Below are 10,010 nucleotides of genomic sequence, written 5' to 3'. Positions count from 1 at the left end.
GTGTCCATGACATTGCAGAATAGTTTTGAAGGTAACAGGCTCAGGGCAGTCCTAGGCAACACAGCAAGCCACCATATTTAGGGGTACTTATGATTGGTGGATTAGACAGCTCTACTCCTGTATGGAATATTACTCTCTAAATTTTGTCTGGACAGTAAAACCCAAAAAGTGTTTCCCTAAACATTTAAGCCAGGGATTAAACAGAGGGAAGGGAACACACACACACAAAAAGAGAAAAATCACTTTGCAGCAAATAGGAGTCAATTTCATCTAGCACTTATGTTCTTTCAAGTCTCACAAGACAGGTTGGGTTCGCCCTGTCAGAAGAAAATTTGATGGTTTCATTAGGAAACAGATGTACGTAGGCCACTGGGGGAGATAAAGCTCAGTTAATCCTAGCTTTTTGTGAATGAAACGTGAAGGACTTCAACACGGAGACCAGTCCCAAACCAAATGCAGTCCCTCTCGAGCCACACAAATCCTGGAGACTACAGATGCTGGCGCTTCCTGGAGCCGGTATATCCTGGGCTGTGATCAGCTTTCTGAGGCTGCCTCCTTGATGCTGTAGCCCAAACCCTGCACTCAGCAGCATTTTCTGGGTTAGTTCAGCGGGTGCTGGTACCACAGTGAGTGACAGCAGCACAAAGTGAGACCAGGGGGCTGGTGGTCAGCAAGAAGGCTTTCTAGTGAGGAATCCAGCTGCCCCAAGTGTGTAGGGACTTTCACTTAACAAAGGGAACGCCTTTCTTTTCTTGGTTGGAATGTAACTTATGGTCTTGGGGGAGGCAGGACCCACCTCTACTCAAGGACCGTGCAGCCTTCCCAGGTTGAGGGGAACAGAGAGCCAGAATAGCTACCCTGTTCCTCCAACAAACTTAAGTTTCCACAATGCTAAAGACACTATGGAAAGCACCATGAGGTATAAGGCATGCCCTCTGCTCCCCAAGAATTTATGGTCCAGGAGAGGAGAGGTCAGTGGATTCACCAACATTCTTACACCTTAACAAAGTTCCTAGGGAGTTTCATTTACCAATTATTTAAAGCTACTAAGCTAACAGGTTCACCTGGGAATCTGTGGTTGAAAAGAGAATGAAGTTGGATGAAGGTGATCAAAAGGGACAAACCTCCAGTTGTAAGATAAATAAGTACTAGGGATGTATGTACATGATAAATATAATGATAACATGATAAATATAATTAACACAGCTGTATGTTATATATGAAAGTTGTTAAGAGAGCAAATCCTAAGAGTTTGCATCGCCAGGAATAAATTTTTTCTATTTCCTTTATTTTGTATCTATATGAGTTGATGCATGTTCACTAAACTTGAGACAATTATTTCATGATGTATGTGAGTCAAATCATTATGCTGTACACCTTAAATTTATACAGTGCTGTATGTCAATTTTATCTTTAAAAAAACTAGAAGAAAGGAAAAGAAAGAAGAAAATTCTAAGCATATATAAGGATAAGAGCAAATCCAGATATATTCACGTGGAAAATTGGATTATTCTTAGTAACTCTCCATTCCCTCCCTGTATTAGAATATTTAACTATGCCTTTTGCTATGTGCCTTTACAGTTTTTTCCACTAGACGTGGAGAATATTTCGCTGATCTGTCAATGGAAATTTCTGCTTGGTAAGAGCTGGCTTCACAAAGCCAACAATCCAGGTATTATTTTCCTTTAGATGCTTGCAGGTGGCTACGTCCTCATGATCCAAACCACCTTAATTCCTTCTTCCTTCCTTAAAGGTCACATTTTCCATCTTTTAAAATTATTTGGTCCTCTTCTCTAGGACCCTTAAACAGCACTTTCTTCATAGCTTTTTCCTTAGCTACTTGTCTGACTTGAGGTGCCTAATCTTTGGGTCAATTTTAACATCTATGAACCAAAGGGATAGCATTTCCTGATTTCTAGGATTCCTTCCTGACCTAATACTCATGGAAATAAACGTTCACAACCTTTTATTGTTATCAGAGCCACTGGTGAGAACTTAATAAAAATGCAGGTACCTAAACCTCACTTCTATAGATTTTAATTTAGCAGGTTTCGTGGGGGGACCCCAGCATGTGTATTTGTAATGAGTATCCCTACATGGGCTAATGTACACCAAAGTTTATTCTATGAGTTCTTTTACTTTTTTCCATCCAAAACTATTACTTTAACAGTGTTGAATGAGTTTTAAATAAGAGTTAATGGAAAGAACTTCCCAACTGACTTAAATGGGATCTTCAATCAGAGGGGAATTGAGAGAGTCAGAATCTTGTCGGTTGAGACAATGTGCTGAGGAAACAGATGCCTAGCTCTACATAGAACCTTTTCATATTATTGCTGCACGACCAGGACAATTTATTAATTAAAAGTGATTGGGCTCAAAAAAAGGAAACACATAAAAGAATGAAATTTTGCCATTTGCAGCAACATGGCTGGACTCGGAGGGCTTTATGCTAGGTGAAATGTCAGACAAAGACGAATGCTGTATGATATCACTTATATGTGAAATCTTAAAAAAATACAACAAACTAGTGAATATAACAGAAAAGAAGCAGACTCACAGGTACAGAGAACAAACTGGTGGTTACCAGTGAGGAGAGGGAAGGGGGGAGGGGCAATGTGAGGTAAAGGATTAAGAGGTACAAACTATTAGGTATAAAATAAGCTATAAGGATATATTGTACAACATGGGGAATATAACCAATATTTTATAATAATTATAAAGGGAGTATAACATTTACAAATTGTGAATCATTATATTGTACACCTGTAACTTATATAATATTGTACATCAACTATACTTCAAAAAAAATTTTAAAGATAAAAAAGGAAACAACATAGTAATGTAAAACAACAACTTATGAATGATTTTTTAAAATAGAAACAGTGTACTGTTTTCAAGGTGTAGTGGTGAGAATAAGGTTCTTATCTAAAAGCAGCCTACCAGGGAATTCCCTGGAAGTCCAGTGGTTAGGACTTGGTGCTTTCACTGCCTGGGCCTAGGTTTAATCCCTGGCAAAGGAACTAAGATGCCGCAAGCCATGAGGAGCAGCCAAAATAAATAAATAAATGAATAAATAAAAAATAATTAAAGGGGCTTCCCTGGTGGCTCAGTGGTTGAGAGTCTGCCTGCCAATGCAGGGGACACGGGTTCGAGCCCTGGTCTGGGAGGATCCCACATGCCGCGGAGCAACTAGGCCCGTGAGCCACAACTGCTGAGCCTGAGCGTCTGGAGCCTGTGCTCCGCACCAAGAGAGGCCGCGACAGTGAAAGGCCCGCGCACCGCCATGAAGAGTGGCCCCCGCTTGCCGCAACTAGAGAAAGCCCTCACACAGAAACGAAGACCCAACGCAGCCATAAATAAATTAATTAATTAATTAAATTTTTTTAAAAAATTAAAGAAAAAAGGCTACCAAATCTAATAGATGAGTCTTTTTCAAATATAGATTCTGTATATAGGTGTTTTTGTGTGTTTACACACATGTTGTACACACATGTGCTCATATGTTGAATCTATATGTCATGTTGATGTATATTTTAAAATAATAAACTAATTAATGGCCAACAATTTAGTCATCTCCTAGTGCTTCAAAACTGCATTGTGGGGATTTCCCTGGTGACACAGTAGTTAAGAATCTGCCTGCCAATGCAGGGGACACAGGTTCAAGCCCTGGTCTGGGAAGATCCCACATGCCGCGGAACAGCTAAGCCAGTGAGCCACAACTACTGAGCCTGCACTCTAGAGCCCGTGAGCCACGACTACTGAGCCCACACGCCTAGAGGCGGTGCTCTGCAACAAGAGAAGCCATTGCAATGAGAAGCCCGCGCACTGCAACGAAGAGTAGCCCCCGCTCACCACAGCTAGAGAAAGCCCACGCACAGCAACGAAGACCCAAAATATAAATTAATTAAATAAATACATTTAAAAAAAACTGCACTGTGAGAACATTTAAGATGTCTTTCCTGCAATCTGTGTCCTTCAATCACCATCTTTAAGGGTTTGGGAAACCCGCATGTATAAAACATAATGATTTTGAATCGTGAAGCCTATTTTGGTACATTTAATATGTGAAACAGATTTCCCTTGGGACTTTCTCATTCATTCACTTGTTGTCTGAGATCCTTTACCCCAAAGAGTCTGCTAGAGAAGGAGGGAATACAGGGAGCCAGAGCCTAAGGGAGCAGGAGGGAAGTCTGAGAAAAAACACCAAGTCTGAGTTGGGAGATCACCATTCCATCTGGAGGTGGATTCGATAATAGGATATCCAACCATTCCCATCTTTGCATCTCCTCTCTACCCAGCAGGAAATAAGGAGCACCTGCCATAACCCTAAAGTTCCATTTACACCCTATGCCTTTCTCCATTTTCAGTGGACTCTTTTACTCCTTTGCAGTGAAAAGTGGCTTCCTTGGGGTACAGGTGTCAGGTCTAGGCGAGATCTCACTGACCCCTCTCTCACCGAAGCTTGGGTTGTGCCTTTAAACATCATTTTATGAAGGGGTGCACTGTGAGTGAACTCAAACCTATGCTCTGTACCCTTTTTCCCAGTCGCTGGGCCACCAGCTACCCAACCAACTCCTACGGTCTCAAACTGAAGTCTCATCACGGTGTGCCTTTTGTAATACATATATATGTGCTATGATCCCTGTGCATAATTAAGGCTGCATTACCTGCCTAGAACAAGTCAGCAACTTTTTCACAGCTGTATATTTTAGAGGGTGACAACCACTTACTCAGTGTGCTCTTGGAACATATACATGAAACACTCAACTGCTATGTCTCCTAATACAGACCCCCCTGAGCTAATTAGCAGCCTGGTGTGATCGTTTTAATTTTCTAGTGACCAGTTAAGCAGTCGCTCTAGATAGAACTGACAGCAAAACGTAAACTTAAAAACACAAAGCAGGATCTGCTGATTGAGCGAGGAGAAAGCCGAGGTCGGAAAACGAAAGTGAGGGCGGGGTGAGACTGTGAGTGGCTATTCTTGCTAGTTGCATACTGGGCCTCCTTAGATTCAGATTAGATCACAGTTTACCCGAGAAGTACCCCCTCCTCCAAACAAACAAATAAGAGATGGATGGATAGATAGATAGATAATAGACATTTAAGAATAGCAGAGCGTCTGGATTTGCGCTGCGGAAGCGAGTCCTTCAACCATGGCCACCCACTCGCTCAAACTAGGCACCTCTTTGGCAGAGTCTTGTGCTCAGACCCCCATCCTCAGAGGCAGCTTCGCACCTACATTTAAGCTTCAGCCTAAATGGACTCTAATCAAGCTTTCCTCACCCCTGCATCGGATCCACGAAGGCACCGACCGCAGACTCACTCTTAGCCAAGCAGTCCTCTCCGAGGGAGACTGAAAAGCGTCCTATTGTTGCCCCCGTTCTCCTTCCCCCAACCAGCATCTGCATTTAGAGAGGGAATTTCAGTTGTATCACCAAAGACAAAAAGCAAAAGGTGAGGGATGCGCGAAGAGACCCTAAACTACCTACTCACGCCCCTCCCCACTCACCCGCGAGTCTGCTCCCGGCTGCCCCTCCTGCCGGGGGCTGGCGGTCAGGTGAGGTTACCTGGGCGCCCGGAGAAGCCCCGAGGGGCGCAGCGATCCTTCCTCTCGAAGTCGCCCCACTCCCTGCCGAGGCCCCAGGACTCTGGCCCCCTCTCCCCCTGCGCGCGTCCCCTGCCCCTCGGGCTCCGGCGCGCAGCTACAGCCGCCGCAGCGCTCGGCTCCCCTCCGCCGACCTGGCGTGACGCAGGCGGAGACTACTTAAGGCCGGATTAGAGGCGGCGGCCGCGGATTCCCGAGCCCTGCAGCCGGCTCCGCGCGCTCCGCCCCGGCTTCGCAGGCGGCAGCGCGGGAGCGCCCGGTGCCCGCTGAAGTGCCAGGCGCGGGGGCTGGGGCCTGGACCCTTTTTCGACCCCCAACCCCCGGGGGTGAGTGGGAGCCCAAGACCTCGCTCGGGCGGGCGGCAGCTCGAGCACCTGCACGCGGCCACCCCCGCTCCGCCCCGCCCCTCGCCCGGGCGTCCGCCGGCTCCAGACCTGACCCCCGGACGGCGCTGGAGGTTCGTGCCCGACCTCCGGACAGCGCCAGCTGCCCATCAGTTGGGCGTGCTTGGGTTTCCTTCCCCATTTCCCTCTTTTAAGTACAATAAAAGGGAGAGGGGAATCGTGGATTTTTAAAAATTTTTGTTTGATTCTTTAATTGGGGGGCAATTCGCTCCCAGTCGGGAGGTGAGGCCCGGGGAGTGGCCAGGAGCGGGGACGTGCCCGGTGCTGCCCAGTCTTTGTCTGCTGCCTCCGGATGCACAGCGATGGGGGAATGGACCATCTTGGAGAGGCTGCTGGAAGCCGCGGTGCAGCAGCACTCCACTATGATCGGGAGGTAAGGGCGCCGAGCCGGTCGTCAGCCGGCCCCGTCGGGCGGCCCCCGGGAGTCCTTTCTAACGTCCAGACCGAGCCCCGACAGCCCTCAGACCCTCCTCTGACCCCTTCCCATCATCCTTGGCCCGTGCGCCTGTGTTCCCGGCGTTGAGGGATCGCCTGATGCCCAGTGATGCCCTCCTCCTCCAGCTGCTCCTCTTCCCTTCCCTATGAGGCACCACCAGGGGATTCACTCTTCTCCCCTTAGCAAAGGAGTTATTGGCTCCGTCGTGGTCCCCCCACTCTCTGGAGTCGGAGCCAATCTTCATCCGGTTCCCTAAATAGAAGCTACAAAGAAGGCAGGATTGTATTTGGACAGAGAAGGGCAAATGGGGAGATGGATTTGCTCTTCAGAGCAGATGTATCTTTTCCCAACAAATATTTATTAAGCTAAACTGATTTGCCTGTTAAAACTTACAGTGCCAGAAACGGACACACCCAATTGACACTTTGTGTCTCTATATATGTATATATATATATATGTATATTCACATACATAAATACTATATATATTCATGTATATATGTGTATATATAGTCATAGCTATCTGTTTATATAAAGCTTAAGTTCAATATTCATACTGAGGATAAACTAAATATCCTCTTGGGGTAGTTATATACATATTCTGTGTGTAGACTTTGTATTCTCTGTGTTCAGCTATTCCATGTGCATTTGCCATATCCAGAGTGAAGGTGTGTTTTGTGCCTCTCTACATTCCATGTAATCGATCTGTTGCAAATACACCATGTCCAGCGTATGGAGATACACATGCTTGAGATCCCTGTAGTATGAAGTGTTCCCAGTCTACCAACATCCTGCAGAAAGGGAAGAGACAAAAAGGTTTGCTGGATTCCCAGTTCAGTACCACGAAGGATGGATAGCTCCCCAGTCAAGGACGGAGCTGGGAAGGGAGGAGTAGGGGTTTTCTAAGTCAGTGACTCAGCCCATGAGAACCTCTCTCCCTCCTTTTTCCACTGCTCAGGATCCTGTTGACTGTGGTGGTGATCTTCCGGATCCTCATTGTGGCCATCGTCGGGGAGACGGTGTACGACGATGAACAGACCATGTTTGTGTGCAACACCCTGCAGCCCGGCTGTAACCAGGCCTGCTATGACCGCGCCTTCCCCATCTCCCACATACGTTACTGGGTCTTCCAGATCATAATGGTGTGTACCCCCAGTCTCTGCTTCATCACTTACTCTGTGCACCAGTCTGCCAAGCAGCGAGAACGCCGCTACTCTACTGTCTTCCTAGCCCTGGACAGAGATCCCCCTGAGTCCATGGGGGGTCCTGGAGGACCTGGGGGTGGGAGCAGTGGTGTTGGCAAACGAGAAGATAAGAAGCTGCAAAGTGCCATTGTCAATGGGGTGCTGCAGAACACAGAGAACACAAGCAAGGAGACGGAGCCAGATTGTTTAGAGGTTAAGGAGCTGACTCCACACCCATCGGGGTTGCGCACTGCAGCACGATCCAAGCTCCGAAGGCAGGAAGGCATCTCCCGCTTCTACATTATCCAAGTGGTGTTCCGGAATGCCCTGGAGATTGGGTTTCTGGTGGGCCAATACTTTCTCTATGGCTTCAGCGTCCCAGGGTTGTACGAGTGTGACCGCTACCCCTGCATCAAGGAGGTGGAATGTTATGTGTCCCGGCCTACTGAGAAGACTGTCTTTCTAGTGTTCATGTTTGCTGTGAGTGGCATCTGTGTTGTGCTGAACCTGGCTGAACTCAACCACCTGGGATGGCGCAAGATCAAGCTGGCCGTGCGAGGGGCCCAGGCCAAGAGGAAGTCAGTCTATGAGATCCGCAACAAGGACCTGCCCCGGGTCAGTGTTCCCAATTTTGGCAGGACTCAGTCCAGCGACTCTGCCTATGTGTGAAAGGGCAGGTTTTGGAAAGGCCCTGGGGGATGACAAGTAGCCCCAAGGCAGGCGACTATGGAGAGTGGCTCTATCTGCCCTCATTTATGTGGCTGTCATCACTGAGATGTAGAATAAGGCTGGTTAAGAGAAGATCTTGCCTCAGTGGGAGAGGAGAGAAAGCAGAACGATTACTTCACACCACTGGTTCCAGAGACAGTTGGATAGAGTGATGAGATGGATGAGTTGGACTTCTTTGAGTCCTTTTGTTTTGTGGTCCAGTTTGATCCTGATCATAGTGGACTTTGCACAGCTACCAAGTAGGACTTAGCTCTGCTAAGCTCTGTACTCTGGTGAATGGCATGAGTCAAATATTTTATTGGTACACAATTTGTGACCTATCTCAACACATCCTTTCATCCTGGGCTGCAGGACAAACATCCTTGAGGCATCCTTCATGTACCTCCCCCATCAGCATGCCCCTCTCCCTCCACCCAAGATAGCATGCCAGCTTTTTTTCTCAATCTGGCCTTACAGTAGACCTAATATGGTTTATCTGCAAGCTAGAGGGAATTCCATGGGGTGCTTTTTGGAGAATGGCCATGACAGAGGTTTGCATTACAGCCCCGTCTGACTGGCCCTTAGTCATTATGAAAACCTTAGGAATGTCTCAATATTTCCAGTTTTCTAACTCAAACTGCACTGGTGCTGTTTATTAGGGGCAGGGTGTTGGGTGGGAGGGAGGGAATTGAAATATGCAACTATAATAGTCCTGTGGGATGGTTGTTGCCCTGTTAGGCATGTGGTTATGAGCTTTGGGACATTTCTGCCTTCCAGATTGTGGACTTTGGACAGCATTAAAAATACATTTGCTGTTGTTGTTGTTAATATCAAGGGTGTCTACCCGAGCCACAGAATTTCTAACTGGTGTATTTCACTCATTTTCTTGTATAGTTTTGTTGTGCAACACAGCTGCAGTTCATTTTGCCATGGTTTGAATTTACCTGTGTGCTCACACCAGAGACCTTAATCAGCCCATGTCAATCCTGATTTATTATTTTATCAGCTATTTTTGAAACACACACAATCACTGGCTTAAGAAACCTGGAACTAAACACTATTGGCTAACACGTGTTTATGGATGCTTATTTGAGATATATACCAAAGGTTCAAAAACCTGTTGCTTTGTACTGTGAATATATTTCCTTCTCTTCGCTCATATTTATTTAAGTGCCATACTGTACCTTGCACATCCACTGTGTATTTAGTTAAAGCATTGGCCAAGAATAATATTTGGCTAATGTGCTTTTATGAAGCCCTCTGTTTCCTTTGCATTATCATTATGATTTTTGGTTTAGATATGGACGTGGTGTAACACACAGCTGAGGATTTGTTTAAAATAAAGTTCTTGCCTTTTTTTTTTTAATGGGAAGAGTCTGCAATTTTCTATTTTGATTGGGATTCTATTTATTTAAATATATGTTCAAACTGTTTTGTTACATATTCAAAAAAAAAAAAAAACAGAACTTTGGGGGCAGGAAGTGAAGGACGGTTGAAAAGTATTTGAGGGATGACTGATAAAGTCCAGCCACTAACAGATGAGAAGAGGCTGGTGCATTTTGTGAATGTTTAGAAGAGTGTGAGGAAGTATTCAAATAGTAGTATTTACTAACTCCTTTCCATTCTAGTCCAAGATTTCTCTGCTTGTCTAAGGATATTTCTTGTAATAAAATG

At 46.0% G+C, this 10,010-nt stretch overlaps 1 protein-coding gene across 2 annotated transcripts; it reads left to right on the top strand.

The window, feature by feature from the left end:
• The first annotated feature begins 5,803 nt into the window (after positions 1-5,803).
• Positions 5,804-9,698, top strand: GJD2 (gap junction protein delta 2). Of its 2 annotated transcripts, none has more exons than XM_082384294.1 (2): positions 5,804-6,382; positions 7,403-9,698. In XM_082384294.1, exons 1-2 carry the CDS (start codon positions 6,312-6,314, stop codon positions 8,295-8,297), a joined length of 966 nt encoding a protein of 321 aa, XP_082240420.1. In that variant the 5' UTR covers positions 5,804-6,311; the 3' UTR covers positions 8,298-9,698. The 2 variants fall into 2 exon arrangements, with proteins under 2 accessions (XP_082240420.1, XP_082240421.1); XM_082384295.1 differs by lacking the exon at positions 5,804-6,382 and adding an exon at positions 6,393-7,260.
• Positions 9,699-10,010: the final 312 nt, after the last annotated feature.

The sequence above is a fragment of the Balaenoptera borealis genome (assembly GCF_965194805.1).
Source record: "Balaenoptera borealis genome assembly, chromosome: 3".
NCBI classification, from domain to species: domain Eukaryota; kingdom Metazoa; phylum Chordata; class Mammalia; order Artiodactyla; family Balaenopteridae; genus Balaenoptera; species Balaenoptera borealis.
This window is presented reverse-complemented; position numbering and strand designations above follow the sequence as displayed.